General features: G+C 25.1%; 1 protein-coding gene and 2 long non-coding RNA genes across 3 annotated transcripts in view; all 3 read right to left on the bottom strand.

Moving 5' to 3' along the window:
* The window catches only part of LOC109605442 (serine/threonine-protein kinase SIK2), a 38,750-nt gene extending 30,472 nt beyond the window's left edge, over nt 1–8,278 (bottom strand). The window contains exon 1 of the mRNA XM_049969577.1: nt 7,950–8,278. Coding sequence (XP_049825534.1) covers nt 7,950–8,069 — 120 coding nt within the window. The 5' untranslated portion in view covers nt 8,070–8,278. The remainder of the gene's footprint in view (nt 1–7,949) is intronic.
* Nucleotides 8,279–12,841: 4,563 nt separating this feature from the next.
* On the bottom strand, nt 12,842–13,234 carry LOC126266191 (uncharacterized). Its single transcript, XR_007548653.1, has 2 exons — nt 13,097–13,234; nt 12,842–13,045 (listed from the first exon to the last, which is right to left on the bottom strand). It is a non-coding gene; the product is annotated as an uncharacterized LOC126266191 (long non-coding RNA).
* Nucleotides 13,235–16,873: 3,639 nt separating this feature from the next.
* On the bottom strand, nt 16,874–17,504 carry LOC109606832 (uncharacterized). The gene is made up of 4 exons (XR_002192126.2): nt 17,382–17,504; nt 17,278–17,330; nt 17,160–17,222; nt 16,874–17,104 (listed from the first exon to the last, which is right to left on the bottom strand). It is a non-coding gene; the product is annotated as an uncharacterized LOC109606832 (long non-coding RNA).
* Between the last annotated feature and the right edge of the window lie 1,440 nt (nt 17,505–18,944).

The raw sequence follows: 18,944 nt of genomic DNA, 5'->3' as shown, positions 1-18,944 counted from the left end.
GACGATAAAAAAGAAACACTGTCGTCCAGTGGAAAAAAAAAGAACGTCGCCCAAATCGGTACGTGACCGCGATCATTTATGTTTTGTTGATCTCGCCACATTCAGGTCAATAATGAACATAAAAACAGTGCGACGATGACGGCGTCCGCGGGTCCATGCGAAAGGTGTTTAGTTATGGACCGCCGGTTAAAACAACAGCAACGATTTGTTTGCACGATCAAATGGCACGAAGCCGACGTGAAAAGCCGTCGCCTTTGACTTTCGGTGCCGGATAATCCGTGCAATTTTCGACCTTGACGTAAGAAAACAATTGACCGAAAATTGAACACAATTCCTCGCCGCTTACGCGTTCATCTCGGCGTCGGCCACGTAACCATAACCGCAATAATAATTCTTAAGTTGCGTGCATTGTTTGCAAAGCTAATAAAAAATGCATGAATTGCATGAAGATTTGCGTCAGGCGCCAGTGCCTCTGGCAGTTCCGATTGTGTCACGGCGGTTATGCCAAATTACGTGAAAATAACCGTTTAATTGACGCATCCCGATTATGCAACATCCAGGACATAAGACCTCTAAGAAACAAATTATCTTAGCTGACAATAAAATCTGAATTAACAGAAATAACTCGAAAAAAAAACATGTAAAGGCCAAACGATTGTCACAGAATTGGTCGTTATTATTTACGCCAGCATTAACGTAATCGTAACCAAATTAACGATTTACGTAGACCGTCAATTGCAAATAAAAATGTTTCAATAAAAGCAACTCTAGAATTATATAATAATATGCAATCTTTTAATATTACGACAATTTTATCGGATGGTTTAAGTGTAAACACTGCGTTAAACCATAAATTTGCGAAAACATTTATTTTTAAATCTAAGAAAGTCATTTGTTGGAAAATAATAAATGACAGACAAAATGGGTTTTGTTATTTGTGTATTAAAATATGTATATAATTATATAAATATTTAAAAGGCAACTGGAATTTTAATGTAAAATGATAACATTGTTTAAAATTATATGCATTCCTTTCCACAGGAAAGAAACTAACCAAGGACTTTAGTTAAAATTATATTATTGCATTAACAAATATAATTAAAACTAAAAACTTTTTATAAAATTATAATTATAACATACCTACATTTTTTTGAAATTTTATAATCATTCCTTTTGAAGGATACAATAAGTATCCAATTCATTGAGCTAAGTAGAATTTTTTATAATCTATTTAAATTAAATTTAAACAAATAAAAAAACAACAGATGTGCCTCTACCATTAATGGGTCACACTATGTATAATTAAATTGCCAATTATGTTCATTATTGGTGACCTCAGATATTTGAAAACAGAAAAAGTGAAATCAGATTTTAGGTAAATGATGACAATTATAAATAATTTTTAAAATATGTGACATAAAAATCACTTCAGCTTTATTCAAACATTAAAACTGAAACATCGCATTTTACCTTCTAAATTGTACAAATAATACAAAAAATTACTTAATTTATAGTTTTTAAATATATTCAATGGATTAGAAAACAGAAATATGAAAAAAAAAAACAATTTTTGAAGTTTGAGAGGCTGTAATATATATTAGTATATATTATATATACAGTACGGTCCATTCAACCTTCATAAAATTTATATTTTTAACCTATTATAACAAATTTTTCTTCAATAGATTAAGCGCCTCCTGAAATAGGAATATAGAAAATTACATAAAAAAAATATTCATAATTCTGTGGAAAAATTAAAAATACTTTTCTTTTTATGAATTTATTTTTTAATTAAGTAGAATATACCAATATTCTTGAAAAATAAGATAATTTATGTTATTTTTGATAATTTATTCTATAGAGTAGAGAAAAGATAGGCTGCAATAAAATACTTGTTTATTAATAATTTTAAGTTATAACAATAATAAATTGATTGATGTTTTATTTATTTAAAGTTTTATGGTAGTGACAATGAAATAAAATAAAATATAAAATTTATTCGAAAACTATTTTTATTTAAAACATAAATTTTATTTATATTATTTGTAAAATCTGGCTTGAATAACTAATTGAGTGAAATATTATATATGTATTTTTTTCATATATGTTAGGCGATAACAACGATATTTGTACATACACATATAAAAAGGTATCTCTATCACTTGTCCCAGTTTTCAATTAAAGGTTTTCCCTTGAAATATTCTTTATAATACAATATAAACCACTTCCCATTATCTCTCATATTTGTTTATATTCTGCTAGACATCGATAACCATTTTTTTATTACAAGGCAAATAAAAACTCCTAGAATCAATGTATAAATAACAATAATTTCTATTTACCACATTAGTATATGGGAAAATCATTGAGCCTATTGAACATATTGTTATCAGTTATATTTTGACTAACGCATAACGCTTCGACCTCCATTTTGTCAATAAATTATCGATAAATCTCCAAAAATAAACCGCTGGCATAAAAATTTGTTAGTTTTTGTTTTATTTTTATCTTGATTTACGTAGTATTATCGCGAAATTGAACGTAGGCTTTGGTTTTATTCCAAACGGTTGAAATCCGTGCAATCGAAATATTGCAATTACAAAACGCCCAATTAATTAATCGGTCACGGGGGAACTTTTTCGGAATTTTGCAATTAAAAAAAAATTATATTGGCAATAAATAAATGACGAAAATACCGACGGTTTTTAAAACATTGCCCTCGATAGTCGCCGAACCTGAACCAAAATAAACTTTCAGGAAGTGGGATTAGTGAAAATTTATTCGGGGCAACATTTTTATTTTCGCTTAAAATAATTGGAATTAGTACTTTTTTTAATCTTTTTAACAAGCCAAATATTTATGTAAAGTTAGCAGCGTTAATTGCATTTGTTAATACAAAAAAATTCAAAAATTTGTGAATTTTACAAAAGCGGTGTATTTTTATGAGAATTTGTTCTTTTTTTTAATTATATAGTTTAACAAGAAAATACAAATATTTTTTCCTCCATATTTTTTAACTAAATAAATCGAAATAATCATCTCCACACTTTCCATTAATCTCCAAACCTTATTTACAGAGTAATTTAATTTTTATTTTCAACTTCCAAAAATGGAAAAAGATAAATTAGGTGAAATGTATTTTAACGTCATATTGAGACCTATCAACCAAATGATTTTTTCATAATTGTGAATTCTCTTGTTTCCGAAAATATATAAACAACATTATCATTTAATCTCTCACAAATTCGTATGTTTCTCAACAATTTAAAGCTTTGAAGGGCTTTAAACAAACTTTCTTTAATGTTTGATAAAGGCAAAAACAATGAAGATATATGGAAATGTTTAATGGGCCGGGATTAACATGGGGAGGATTCGTTAAGTGCCGGATCTCTTTTCTGAGTGGCCATAAATATCATAAAAGTATCATTATCATAGTATTTTACACCATGTACTGTAATTATAAAAAATTTTATAATTCCACGTAAGATTTTACAAAAGAAAAATTGATTTTTTTTTCGTATAAATTAGTTAAATTCATTGATCAACTAATAAATTGATAAAAGTTCAATTTCTTACATAAATTATTGGGCGTGTATATGTATGTATGTAACTATTAATTTTCAACATGTCAGTGTTGTAGCAACATTATTAATGGAAATGCAGTCGAACTATATTATTCCCTTTTATAAATTCCCGGTTGTCGACTGAATCTAGTGTAAACATTGTCTGTTTACAATCGAAATTTAAAATCAATCACCGAACAAAATTTCAAAATTACCTTGTATCAATTATTAACACTAACTGTAGTCGAGCTTATCGGCAAATAAAGTAAATTGTTTCAAGTAAATGTTCGATTTAAATTCCAGCAAAGTAAACAATATCGATTCGTTAAATGTTTACCATTACATTTGTACGTGCGTCAAACTAAAGAAAAAACCATCTATTTTAAAATAATCCATTAATATTTTTGCTGCATGCCATCGTTTAATTAACATCGTTTCACAAATCTGACCAGTAATGAAACGTCGTGGGAAACGTAATTTAAGATAAACAAGACGTTTTAATTAAAGGAAACAAATTCATATAATGACTCCGTTATTTAATTGGTGCTCGGCGACATGAAATAATACAGAGTTGGACCGCGGATCAAGAGGAAACGGCACGAGATCTATTTTTAATTTGGACGGAACATTCATGGATCAAGGTTAATTTCGACGTTTAAAAAGTGGCGGATAATTTGGGAAAAATTATGAAGTGTGGGGAACGTTTCAAGGATTTTATCGATACGCGACACAAAATTAAAGAAAATCAACCGTGAGCCGTGAACAATGGGAATTTTAATATCGCATCCAATTAAACTTTCATCGTTGTTGTTTCCCGTTCGAAATCTCGACGAGTAATCCATCAAATTTTCCGGGCCGAATTGACGTCGTGTTACGTTGATAAAGTTAAGTTTGATGGCTCCTGAAAATTCGTTACATCGACGATCCGCAGTGCGGGATGTAAAAGGTATTGGATAGTTTAAGTGACTAAAGTTCGGGTTATTCGGATTATTTGAACACCTGACGTTAAGCTGCATTCTATTCATAATTTCACCTTAGTTTTAGTTCAGGAATTTCTGCTATGCTAAACAGAAATTTGTAATTATTATTATTTTTTTTTTTTTTTGAAACTTATCTCTTTTAATTATCATCACAGTACATCCAATTATTTTAATCAACTAAATTAAATGTTGTCAACACGTTTTAAATTTGATGGAAATAGTAACACGATGCCAATTAGCACTAAAATGATTTTAAATGTGTAACTGGTTTAAAATTTGAATAATTTGCGAGTATGTGACATAAACAAAAATTGTACTACTCGTATTTGCTAATTGGTAATAATTAATTATATTTTTGTGAAATGAGTACTAAATAATGTACTATTATTATACCTTTATTAAATAAAATTTGATTTTTTAAACATTTTCACAGAAATCAACTATATTAAAAAAGTTTTAAATTCGTTGGAATTTCTAACTTTTCTCTATTAGCAGTAAATTGATAAAAACATCAAAAACTTATTGAAATTTGATAATTAACTATATTTTTGTAAATGAATAAATATTAAACATCATTGTTTATATAAATTGAATAAACGATTAAATTAAATGTATAATAAAAGATTTATTAACTGAATATTGATTTTTTTTTATATTTTCAACCTTGTTATATTGATTGATTTATTTATTTACATATACATAATATGTCACAGAAGAATCTGAACCATTGATAAAAGTTACTTTTGCCTTAATAAAAAAAAATAAAAGGTGCCAAAATTAATTTTAATTTGAATGTTTTAGTACCTTTTAAACTCTAATTTAAAATATTGAATTTATAGGAAAAGTTGCTAAATTTATTTAAACTTGCTTATATGTTTATAATAATATTTTTAATAAACATAATTAATGTATTAACTTATATTAAAAGACTCCATTTATGTAATAATCATTTATTTTTATTTATTTATATATTTTTGCACGATGAAATCTTGTAAATGTACAATATTGATTTTACTAAAAAGGTTCATATAAATTTTAAACCTTTATAACCAATAACAGTAATAATAATAATAATAATAATACATTAAACACGTGTCACACAAGTATGTTATAGTCTGTTTCTGTAAGTAAACATTAACACACAACAAACAACTAGAAATTAAAGATCCTTGCGGTCGACTAATTTTTCCGCTATTACGGTACATAACACCGTAATTACACTGAAATGCCGACTTAATAGATATCAATTTTAATTGGATAACATAATTAAATGATTGTCTAGGATTTTCTTCCTATATAATTTAATTGTGATGTAACGTAAATGTCGCATTCGCCAAATTCTGCACAAAATTTTCATTTGGGCCCTAAGATATTTTTTTATGAAATATTATATGCATTATTCTTTACATTTAACCAAAAATTGTACTAAAATGTGTTAATTAAAAAGTGCTTCAAGTATATTTATATATAGTTAATTGAGTTTTATAGCAGTATTTACATCGTTTTCTTTGTCATTGAATAGGGCGTGACGCATTCGCCTAATTTTCAATCAACATTTCAATTTACATATTAATTATTTTATAATAGACTTAAAACATGTTTATACAAGAATATCTTGTTAATTGTATCTAAATTACCACTATTATTATTGTGTTCCTTGTTTATAAATTTTCTTTGATGGTTAAGTAATAAAGTTAATATAAATTATGTTACGACAGTTCACTTAGCAAAATTTTATTTTTATATGTATTCTTGATTTTTTAATACTTAATAAATGTCATTTTTTTCGCTTTTTAATTCATTTTAATTGGAAAACAATTTATTTAACTAATAATTAAAATTTGACAATCAATATTTTTTATTGTCTTTTTTATAGAATTTTTTATTGATTTATTTTAAAAGTCAATGACATGAACTAAAAAACAATTAAAAAAATTTAATTCATTCTATTTAAAAAATTTAATTATTTTTTTAATTTAATTTTCGAGGGTATTTTTATGTTTTTAACCAAAAATCTAAATTTTAAAAAGAATAATATATTTAATTGTTTTTTTTATAGAATGTTAGGTATTTTAATAATTTATAATTAATCTATTTTTGTGATTTATTTTAAAAGTTAATGAAACACAATGAAAAAAAATTAATTCGATCTAATTGAAAATTTGAATCTAATTTTCGAAGGAATTTTTATTTTTATGTTCAAGGTATATTAATCTATTTTTTATAATTTCTTTTAAAAGTTAATTACGTTAATCTAATTTTCGAAGGAATTTTTATTTTTATATTCAAGGTATATTAATCTATTTTTATAATTTCTTTTAAAAGTTAATTACGTGAAATAAAAAATACAAATAAAAAATTATTTTTATTTATTCTAATTCAAAAATTTATTTCATTTTAATTTAATTTTCAAAGGAATTTTTATTTTTTTAAACAATTTTAGATGTTTTATTTTATTAGGTAATCTATTTTTATAATATATTTTAAAAGTTAACGATATGAACTGAAAAAACATAATTAAATGAAATTTAATTCATTCTTATTGAAATATTTAATTAATTTTAATTTAATTTTTGGAGGAATTTTTAATTTTTTATAACTAATAATCTAAATTTAAAAATAATATTTTTAACTGTCTTTTTTAAAGAATATTAGGTATTTTAATAAGTGATAATTAAAGTATTTTTATGAATTGTCTTAAAATTTAATGATGAAATAAAAACACACAATTAAAAAATGTTTATTCATTCTAATTGAAAAAGTTAATTAATTTCAATTTTATTTTAGAAGGATTTTTTTAAAATTTAATAAAAAAATATTTAATAAATTTTAATTTAATTTTCGAAAGAATATGTTGTTCCTTTTAACTATATTAAAACACATTTTAGGTAATAAAATAAACAAATAATGTTTTCATGATGGAATAATCAAATTATCATTTCATTTCATTATGTACATTCCTTTGTTTTGTTTTTGAATAGTTATTGTTATTCACCAATATATTCCTTAATGTTATTAAACAAAGAAAACAGTCTAATCTTAATGAATAATTTATGAATGAAAATTTAAATTAAAAATTAAGAATTGCTTTATTTTAAGTCACAGGTTATTTTTGACAAATCAACAAATTAATACAATAAATAGTAATTGTATAACACCTTTTCCAATATATATATATATATATATATATATATATATATATATATATATATATATTACATATTTATTACATATTATTACTGCTATATTTTTTAAAAATTTAATTTTAAAATTATTTTTTTAATATATGTATTTGACGCACTTTAAATACGTTTGAATAATATTAATTCAGCTGAGTCGCCAATTTCAAAAAAAAATTTCAAATTAAATTTCCAAATTAAAAATAAAACGCCAGTTATATAGATACCTCGGTTTTGGTGATCCTGTGCCTGGCCAGTTTGACAACGGCGAAGTTGCCTTTGCCTATGGTCCTCTCGATGTCATAGAACCCGACCCGGATGGCCTTTATCCGTTCGCGCTCCCCCATTTTTTTGTCGCGTTTTCCTGACTGAAACTGCCACTGAAACGCACTGAAATTCAACTGTCACGGACCGTAGCTGCCGTTCGCATCGTTTTAGCCGCGATCTGCCCCCAAAATAGTGCGGTGGTGTGTCGTACGCGGAGGCAGCCTGCACACGACGGTACGTGCCGGCCTGTCAGCTGTTTACTACACGACTGTGCGGACACACCGAATACGAGTGGAGTAGCTACTACGAATCGTGGAATCGTGGTCTACGATGGCAATGTGGACTTGCTCAGATCTACTGCGCCGTGACGTAAATATCAACGCATGCCGGTCCACTCGAGGATTTTCCCCGATAACGGACTAATCGGTTTTTGATTTCGTCTTATGCATGCTATTGTACTCGGTGAAGTACGGTGCACTGTACTGTACTGTTGTCGAACGCGGCTTGATACTTTATATTTTCTTTGGGATTTACAAAGTACTCAACGAAAGTCTTTGTTATACGTCTATATTTAATTATCAAACGTGTACCTACTTACATATTTATAATTTTAATCACTGAGTCATGGCACATATGGAATTTGTTTTGTATTATTTAGACAATTGTCAAAACTTAGGTAAACTTTATAGATATTCAAATATTCATTAAATTTATTCGTATATTCTTTTATTCAAAAAATTATAGCATAATGATTGATTGATATATGATCAAAATGTAACATATTTTTTGATAAATTACTTTCATATATCTTTCAATTAATTTTGTTTATGTGTTTTTATGTATGGTTGATCCTAATTATCTGATACATTTAAAAATAAAATACATAATTTATTATTTTATTATATATTTTAAATTTTATAAAAATGATTCAACATTTTTTTTATATTTAATTTAAATTTTCTAAGGATCTTTGTTCCTTATCGGTTTTCATAAGTAAAAAGTACTTTGAAATTACATATTTCAATAAAAAATACTATAAGTTTTATTTAATTATTAATAATTGTTATCCGAACAAAACATTAATTGTGTATAAGAAAATAATTGTCATAAACAAACAGTTCTGTTTGATATTCAATGATAGGGGAACTGAAGTGCGCCTCTATCATGACACCGACTCAAAAGAAGATCCCGAACATTACTGATTCTTCAGGTTCAAAAACTACTCTTTTATCACAATATGAAGAAAAAAATGTCATAAATAAACAATTTCTTGAAATAACCATCATATTTTGATTGAATTATAAATTCTAAAAATCATTAATCACATATTATATTTACGAATCACTTGAAAAGTATAAAAATATATGATGTATAGTTCTTAGAAAATTAATAAAATATTTTACTTACCCTTTGTTGTGGGTTGATGTTATCTTTTGATTACAACGTTCTGGGACAATAAATTACATAAAAATTAAAAACATTTTAAATTGTAATTGTAATCATTAGCAATTGAATTTCGTAATAAATTGTTGTTAATATATTATTCAAACGTTTTAATTCATTTGCAATATACATAATTGACAAATTCCATACAATTTACATTTAAATTTCAGATAATTAATGGTAATTTTTAGAGTTTTATTATCCTTTGTTACGAATTTGTAGATATCTGGTAAGAAATTATTTCTTATTGTTTTGTATTTAGTTTATATTTCAATAACAAACAAATATGTCAATTAAATATGTATGTATCTATAAAAAGTGCCGAGAAATTTTGAAAATATTTTGTTATTGTGTTTGTTAAAGAATTAATTAAAAGCGGAAACATTCTCAGAATTTAAAAACAAACTCTGTTTATACAATTCAACAGCATATCTATCAATTGGTTGATTAAGGTAGAAAAACAAAGTTTCTAATCAAACAGCAGATCGAACAAACCAGATAATTGCATAATTAACAACAACAAATATTTAAAATTTAATATATTCATTAACACCACATTATTCTGTTTGAAATCTGAATCGATGAATACACACGTATATTATTTATTATCTCTAATTGTATAATAACAATGATTAATTTTAAATTATCGAATTATAAAATTGTCATATAATTTCAATACATAAAAATATATGATAAAAATGTTAACAACCATTATATTTACAATTTTATATGTTATTTGATTTTTCCCTTTTTAAATTTTTATATACAATCGAGTATCGATAAAACAATTTTAATAAATGAATATTGGAACGCAATTATATCTCCGCAAAATGATAAAACTTAATTAACAACAGTATTGACATCACAGATTTCAATAATTCAGTATGAAATTAACTTAAAATTGATTATTGATTAAAATACACTACATAGAATAAAAATTTCGTTCCATGAACATTGATTGCATTGACTAGAAATTCTATCGTAAATTTGGCTATTATAATACAATTGTCTATTGTTTTATTTAGAATAAAATACTAATTTCTTGATACAATTGCAACACGACTCAGGTAGAATGTTTGCAAGGAAACTCTTTCTGCACGACATACTAATGTGATTGACATAATATGCCAGTCATAAATCCATGTCGTTAATATCAACCAAAGTAATTGGGCACAACGTTGTACAGTAACTTCACGATTGGTAAGTTATGGGGACATCAATTAGGTGCCAAGACAGAATTCAATTTCCAAATCAGTGTAGATTCAAATTCAGTTAACGCCCTTCACGTGAAATGGGCTAGACTGTTTCAACATCTGTACACATCCCACAATCTCAAATTTGATTCACTATTTTATCGATGATTATGGTTCAATTTAATAAAAGCGTATCTTAATAAAAATAAAATATGCTCATATTATTACACATTATATGTAAACATTATTTTTATCTTGATTCATTTTGTGTATAAAGAGATACATAACATACAGTACGAAAAGAGTTTAATCCATCTGAATCCTGAAAGAGACATCATGTACAATAGATACAGCAAGTATCCCACTATAGTTCAGACTTCTACTGTCTCTGTCACTCCCTAAATTCAGATGGATCAAACCCTTCTCCTACTGTATATACATATCATAGATACATTTCGAGAGTATATGTTAAATTAATTGTAATCTGGGTTGCATACTATATACTACGTGTGATTATAGTTTGCTTGCGAAATTGTAATTTTAACATTAAATAAAATTTGCTATAAAAGATAAAAACGATTTATTAAAACTGTATCAATTTATTAGTCGTTTAAATACCATAATGTGTGACAATTTTAAAATTTTGATATAGGATCGGTATAAAAAATATATATTTACAAATTTGAGATAATTACCCACCGATACCAAACGGATCAAATAGGGGTTCAAGTATCTTTTGCCAAAAAGGTCTCCTTGCATTCGAGTCGACTGAAAAAGCAAAATTCATGTTTTACGTGTATTAAAATTAAGGCTGGAAATAATTTCGAGTTATTTTAATATAATTATTCGAATATTCAATCTCTATCACATTTCTTGATACTTCAGGCTTATCTAATAAACTGAAATAACTCAACTAGAAAAATGGGATTTACCGTAATCTTATTAATATGCATTTTTTTTTTTAAATTTTGTATGTACATTAACTTCAATTTACTAAACATTTTTTGCATAAAAATGTCATAGTCACATTTTTCTTTTTTTAAGTGTTAGTTTTTAATGATTTATATTTTGAGCACTTAGTATTCATTAGTTTTCCTCTTAAATGGGTTAAATGGTAACTAACCAGTGTGTCCTATACTGTACTTGTTAAATAATAAAAAAATTAAGGCCAATATAAGACCTCTATATATTTTTACCTGATAGGTTCTCTGGTATTTCATCAAGTGTCGATGCATCTAAAAATAATATAATATAAATGTATTACGTGTATTAAAATTAATGCTCGAAATAATTTCGATTTATTTAATATAACTATTGCAATATTCGTTTTCTCTCTCATTTCTCAATTCATATTCGATTTTTTTAATTTTATACGAATGATTTCAATATACATTTTAAATTGAAAGATCAAACGAATATTAGAATAGCTTAATTTTAAAAATTCCGTTCCCTAACTGAAAGAAATTTGTTTCTAACGTACAACTGGGCGCATCCATCATCATTTCTTCCATATTGTTGAATGCAAGAGGAGGACGTTGAAAGCTTCCTGGAGGCCTAAAAAATAAACCAATAATACAATAAATACAAAAATTAATTCGAATTTTTGTTACATGGTTTTACATGCACAGATTGACACAACTAGTCCAAAAAAAAACAAAATAAATTTCATTTTGACGAACCAAAACGAATAATGTGGTTTTAGTTATTCGTTTCCGGATTTAAAATGGTTTTATATGGAATTTTTAATTTAAAATGTCATCCAAATAATCTAGAATGATTTATGTTAATTGCAATATATATATATATATATATATATATATATATATGTGGGCAGTATATGATTGAATTTTATTTTTTGTTAAATTCAGTCTAAATAACAGTTAATTTTGAAACATACTTAGAATTTTACCTAAAAATAAAAAAGAACTGCATATTACTTAAAATAAAATAACAATTCGTAATATTATCAACAAGATGAAATACAAAATGTTTGTTTTTACTGCAAAAAATTTTTCTACGTAATTGATATTTAATAAGTGAAGTGTCTTTTTAAATTATTTTTAATTAATGATAGAAATATTTTATTTTATTATATTTACCTACACTTTCTTGTCATAAAATTATATTCTTGTTTCCTTTCTATTAATTTATTCAATAATTGATAATATAATAAACTATATAATAAATATATAATAAATTATTTAATAAAACAATAATTCTCTTCAATAGATTTATTTCTTTGATGATCTTATATTGTTTTAATTAACTGCACATACAACTCAATAAATGTAAAATACTAAAAATCGTTATCCATAATATTGAATGGATCAATTATTTTAAATAAAATTCCTTTTAAGCTACGACCGGAATCATCAGCTGGATCTGCTCCTTCGTTTGCCATGATCGTTTCCTCACCTTTCCTGAAAAATAACCAAAATTAGAGAAAATAAAATAATTACAGTATTATTTACATCTCTAGGGCACAAACAAATATCAATAGTAAAGTAAAAATAAATGCAACCTTCATTTTCTGCAGTTAGAGGTGAACTAAATCACCTAGTGAATTTACAAGTTATTCATTTACAATCACATAAATTGATTATATAGTAAATTTCAATTTTATTATGATGTTATTGGTGTAGATAAATTTTTAATTTAATATTTCAATTATATTATAATATTTTACTTGATAATGTGGGTGTATTTAATTAAATTTTCTTTTGTTCAGATTAATTAGGACACGTTTTTTATATATAATCTTCTTCAAAACAATAATCAGTATTGATGTAAGTCTATGTAAAATTTTTAATAATTATGAGTATTATAATACATTTTTAATACTTTTATTTTTCCTATAGTCCTTTTGTAAACAAGTAACATGCACTTAAGTTCATAACATTTAGGTTGTTTAATTTTTTACAGAAGACATCTGAAATGATTTGTAAACTTCCGAACAGAACAACAAAAAAACTAAAAATAAAGAGTGCTACTGTTGATAATTCGGTAGTCAGTTGAAATTGATATTAAACTGATAAATATCAATAATCGTACATTTTTTTTATTTGATTTTAATGAAGTTCAATTTAATACATTAGTTCAGATTACATCAGATTAGTGTTTATTTAATAAAATTGAAAGTGTAGTTTTGTTGGTTCTAAGAATAAAATTATTAGTGAAAACTAAAGTGTTAAAATGACTATTTGACACTTTTAGAAATTCTTGATACTTCAGACTTATCCACTAGAAGAATGGGATCTGCCATAGTCTTATGATTATGCAATTTTTTCTTTAATTTTGTAGCCGTTTATTTCAATTTAATAACCATTTTGGTGGATTCAGTTGTGGAGGTTTTTAATACTAATACTTAATTTACATGATAAAAGCACCGATCAACAATTGTTGTTAATTATGCGTAAAAAAAATAAAATGATTTTTGTTCTATATATAAAGAGCCTCACCAGACTCCAACCTCCCGAGTATCTACTGTTCCCGATAATAAATAATTAATGTACAAATTGTATATGCTCTTCTGATTCATCACATGAGTTCGTTGTTTCCATATTTCTAAAAAATATAAAAATTTACAATAAAATTTATCCGGAAATATTTAAAACTTTTCATTTACTCGTCTTGTGCTCCGACAAATATTGCTATCGGTGTGAAAATAAAAACAAATTTCATGTTTTATATTTATATAAAAATATTTATATTCAACTTTGTTTTCTTTATATATTTCAATTAGTTTCAAATTTTAATATAATAAAGTATTAGACATGAAGAAAATTGTTCATATTTTTGTAATGTATTCTTAATGTTTTAACTTGCCATATAACAAATCTTGAAACTCAATATAAACTGAATGTATTATTCGTAATGAAAATTATAGGATGAAATAATAAACATGTAACAATATTACTATTAATAATAAACTAAATAATAAACATATGTTCCGTGTATTTTTAATAACAAAAAAAATGTAAATCAAAGATTATCTTAATGTTAAAAAAATATATATTAAAATTTTAAAATTATTAGTTATGGAAAAGTAAAGAAAATTTAATTAGTAATTTGGAACAATTGATAGAAACTATATCAGTTTAACGTTTAATCAACACATTGTTAAATTTCCAACATATATTCCAATGTGGGGGTAATATAATCATAAATTCCAGAAGTCCTAATCGCATCCTTTATCTTTTCAACGAATGTTTCTAAAATATTAAAAAAATTAACATCTATTTATATTTAAAGACTACATTATCTAACCTATTATTTGGAAACGGAGGAAACGCTGAGGCACAAACTTTTCTGCGATTAAATCTAAAAAATTAAAAGAATAAACTTCCATTTACGTTTAAAGATTTCATTACTCAACCTAACAAGTCTTTATGTTGCATTGGATAATTATAAGGTCTTTGTCCATAATTGCTGAAATATTAATCAAAATAACTTATATAAAACAAAAAACTTAAGAACTTACTAATATTGCGCGTACGCAAAACACACTAACATGGAAAGGAGAATTAATAATTTCATTTTTTCTGATAGAACTGAAGCAAAATTTAAAATAACTAGACACATTTCTTCTTCGTTCTTATAAATAAATACTTAAAAACAAATTGAATTTTCTTATCAAACCTTATTGTTTTTAAAATAATTTAAAAATGATTTATGTATATTAATAAAATTGAAATGTATTAATTTAAGTAAAATTTGCGAAACTTTTATAAAATTCAAATTGTAACCTCAATATAAAGTTTATTTATTATTAGATATAATATTCGCAAATTCGAAATTGCAAGATGGAATAATAAACATACTAATAATGAATAATAATATAATTTAAAAAATTTATAAATCAATGAATATCTTAATATTTTACAACAATTTTTAAAAAAATTAAAATAATTTTGTTGTAGAAAAGTAAGGAAACATTAATTAATAATTTAGAGCAACTGACAAGACCATACTAGTTATTTTTAACCCATGTGTTTAAAGAGTTGAACCAACACATTGTTAAATTTCCAACAAATATTCTATCACGGGGATAATCTAGCAATGAACTCAAGTTCAAATCGCATTCTTTAAAGATATATTTATATTTAAGGGGGTATTCTGGTCTAAAGACATCAGTTTTAGGTACTTTTTCAAGCACAATAACAAAATGACAAACAATATTATTATTATTCATTATTTTACAAAATGTACATTAAAAGTGAAAAAATTAAAAATTGAAAAAGCTTTAGGCTAAGTGGGGGACTCCAAAAAAAATGGTACTCGAAGTCCGTCACAATTATAACCCTCCTAGTAATCTGAAATGAAAAAATAAAAAATATATTAACACACTATAAAGGGGTCGGGTAAAAATACCCGTCTCGAGAACTATTGATTGTTAGCGGGCCGGGTAATTTTTACCTTTTTGAATGTACTTATTTTAAAAGCGGGCTGAGATAATTTTACTCTATTGGTTTACATACGGAACTGAAAGAATTATCTCTTGTTTTTTGTATTCGCTGCGCCTATTAGTTTGAACTATTTTGCTACCCGCCTATAGTGTGTTAATATAGAACAATGCAGCTATCGTACTAAGTGAAAAAAAAATGAAAAATGAAAAATACTACTGTACTACTTTTTTTACTTTTCTGAATTTTTTAAAAATAATAAAAATTAAAAATTGGTGTTAAACTTGAGTTGATTTGAGAACATATTCTTAAATAAACGATTTTTTCAAATTTCTAGACCAAAATACCCCCTTAAACTATTATTGCGAAAGGTAGTGCAGCAACATGGAAAGGAGTATTAATAATTTAATTTTTAATTAAACAATATTTAAAACAACTTAATAAACTTAACATTCTTATAAATATAATATATATTCATCGTATTTTTAAGAAAAAAATAATCAAAGATTATCTTAATATTAAAAAAATAATAATAAAATCTAAACCAATTAGCAATAAAAAGGTAAGGAAAAATCAATTAGTAATTTAGGGCAACTAATGGGTATAATAAAAGTCAGGGTTAACATTTAACTTTTACTGATAAAATTGAATCAAAATTTAAATTTAGAATAAGTTAATAAACTTTCATATAAATATATACGTCACAACAAATTGATTTTTCTTATCAAACATTATTGTTATCACTATTTTCATTTTAATATAATTTTAAAATAATCTATGTTTGTTAATAAAATTGAAATATCTTAATTTAAGTAAATATAAAAATGGACGATACAAAAATACAAATTGTGTCTTCAATATAAACTTTATTTATTGTTAGATATATTATTTCCAATGGAAATTGCAGGATGAAATAATAAACATGTAATATTTGTAAAATAATCATACATTATCGAAAGCTGTAGATCCATTCGCCAACATATTGTCATGGATACATATAATAACTCAACAATGAGCTAATGTACTTAAAAAGTTGAGAAGCTTTTATTTGAGTCTTAAGACTTTCGATAAATATATCTAAAATATCAAAGAATTAAACATCAATTTACACTTTAAGATAATATTATTTAACTTATTATTAGTAGAGGTGGTAATCCGCCGAAAAACTTATCCACAGATCTGTCGACGAATGCATCTAAAACATTAAAAGAATAAAATTAAATTTACATTTAGAAATTACATTATTTAACCTAATATTTCTTCTGCACGTTTGTCATATGTGTCATAATTTGTACGAGAATTGCTAAAAATATTAATTTAAATATTATATCCACAATAGTAAAGCCCAACTCACTAATAATTCGCATACGTAAAACCCATCAAAATGGGAAGAAGTATCAAAATTTTCATTTTTACTGACACAAGTGTAGAAATTAATTAAACCTAGTGAACGTACGTTTGCAATAAATTTGTACATAAAATCAAATCGATTTTTGTTATCAAGCATTATTGTTACAACTTGTTAATTCTAAATTTGAAAATGATTTATCTCTGTTAATAAAATTAAATTAAGTGTATGTGTTATAGGTGGTGCAATAAATGATTTTATTTTATAAGTAAAAATTTATTATTAAATTAAACCCATGCATAACACTGAAACCAAATCCATAATTGAACTTTCCGTTGCCTCTGAACTCGGCAAAATGTCCACTATCCCCCAGTGCCAAATCTGACATTACCGTTGTTGTTCCTCAACAAATTCGCACATTTACAGCTAAATGGGAAATGAAATTAGGTGAATCACCCTGAATATAAATAATAAATATAATTGAGACTACATATAAATTAGCTTTAAATTCCTTTATTTTAAAAGTTTAATCAACATCAATATGTTATTTTGTTTAAACGAAACAATTTTCGTTTAAACAAAATAACCCAACCATGGGCTAATGTAAGAGAAAAGTGGAGAAGCTTTTATTTGAGTCTTAACTTTATCGACGAATTCATCTAAAATATCAAAGAAATAAACATCAATTTACATATTAAGATTATATTATTAACCTATTATTGGTGCAGGTGGTAGATTGCCAAAATTTTCAGCCATAAACTTGTCAACGAATGCATCTAAAACATTGAAATAATAAAATTGACTTTAGGTTTAGAAATTACATTATTTAACCTAATTGCTGTTCTGCACGGGTATTATATCCACCATATCGACCATTATTGCTAAAAATATTAATTCAAATACTACATGCACAATAGTAAAGCCTAACTCACTAATAATTCGCGTACGCTAAACCCATCAACATAGAAATAAGTATTAAAAGTTTCATTTTTACTGACACAACTGAAGAAATATTTAATTTAACCTAGTAAACCTGTTTTCTAATAAATTTATATATAAAATCAAATCGATTTTTCTTATCGAACATTATTTTTACAACTTGTTATTTCTAAATATGAAAATGATTTATGTTTGTTAATAAAATTAAATTAAGTGTATGAAAAATGTATATTTGGTGAAACTTTTAGAATTTTTAGGGAATTATATTTAATGTTAAAATTTCTAGTAATAAATAATTTAATTAAAAATAAATAATTCTAAATTTAAAAATGATTTATCTTTGTTCATAAAATTAAACAAAGTGTATGTGTTATAGGTGGTGCAATAAATGATTTTATTTTATAATAAGTAATAATTTATTATTAAATTAACATAATTGAGTAAAAATAATTATGGTGTTATTAAAACCATGCAAACAATGAATCCAAATTCATAATAGGACTTTCCGTTGCCTCTGGACTCTGCAAATGTCCACTATCCCCGAGTGCCAAATCTGAGATTACCGTTGTTGTTCCTTAACAAATTGCCACATTTACGGCTAAACGGGAAATGAAATTAGATAAATCACCC

Source organism: Aethina tumida, chromosome 7 (assembly GCF_024364675.1).
Source record: "Aethina tumida isolate Nest 87 chromosome 7, icAetTumi1.1, whole genome shotgun sequence".
Lineage (NCBI taxonomy): Eukaryota > Metazoa > Arthropoda > Insecta > Coleoptera > Nitidulidae > Aethina > Aethina tumida.
The sequence above is the reverse complement of the archived record's forward strand: the minus strand, read 5'-3'. Positions and strand labels throughout refer to the sequence as shown.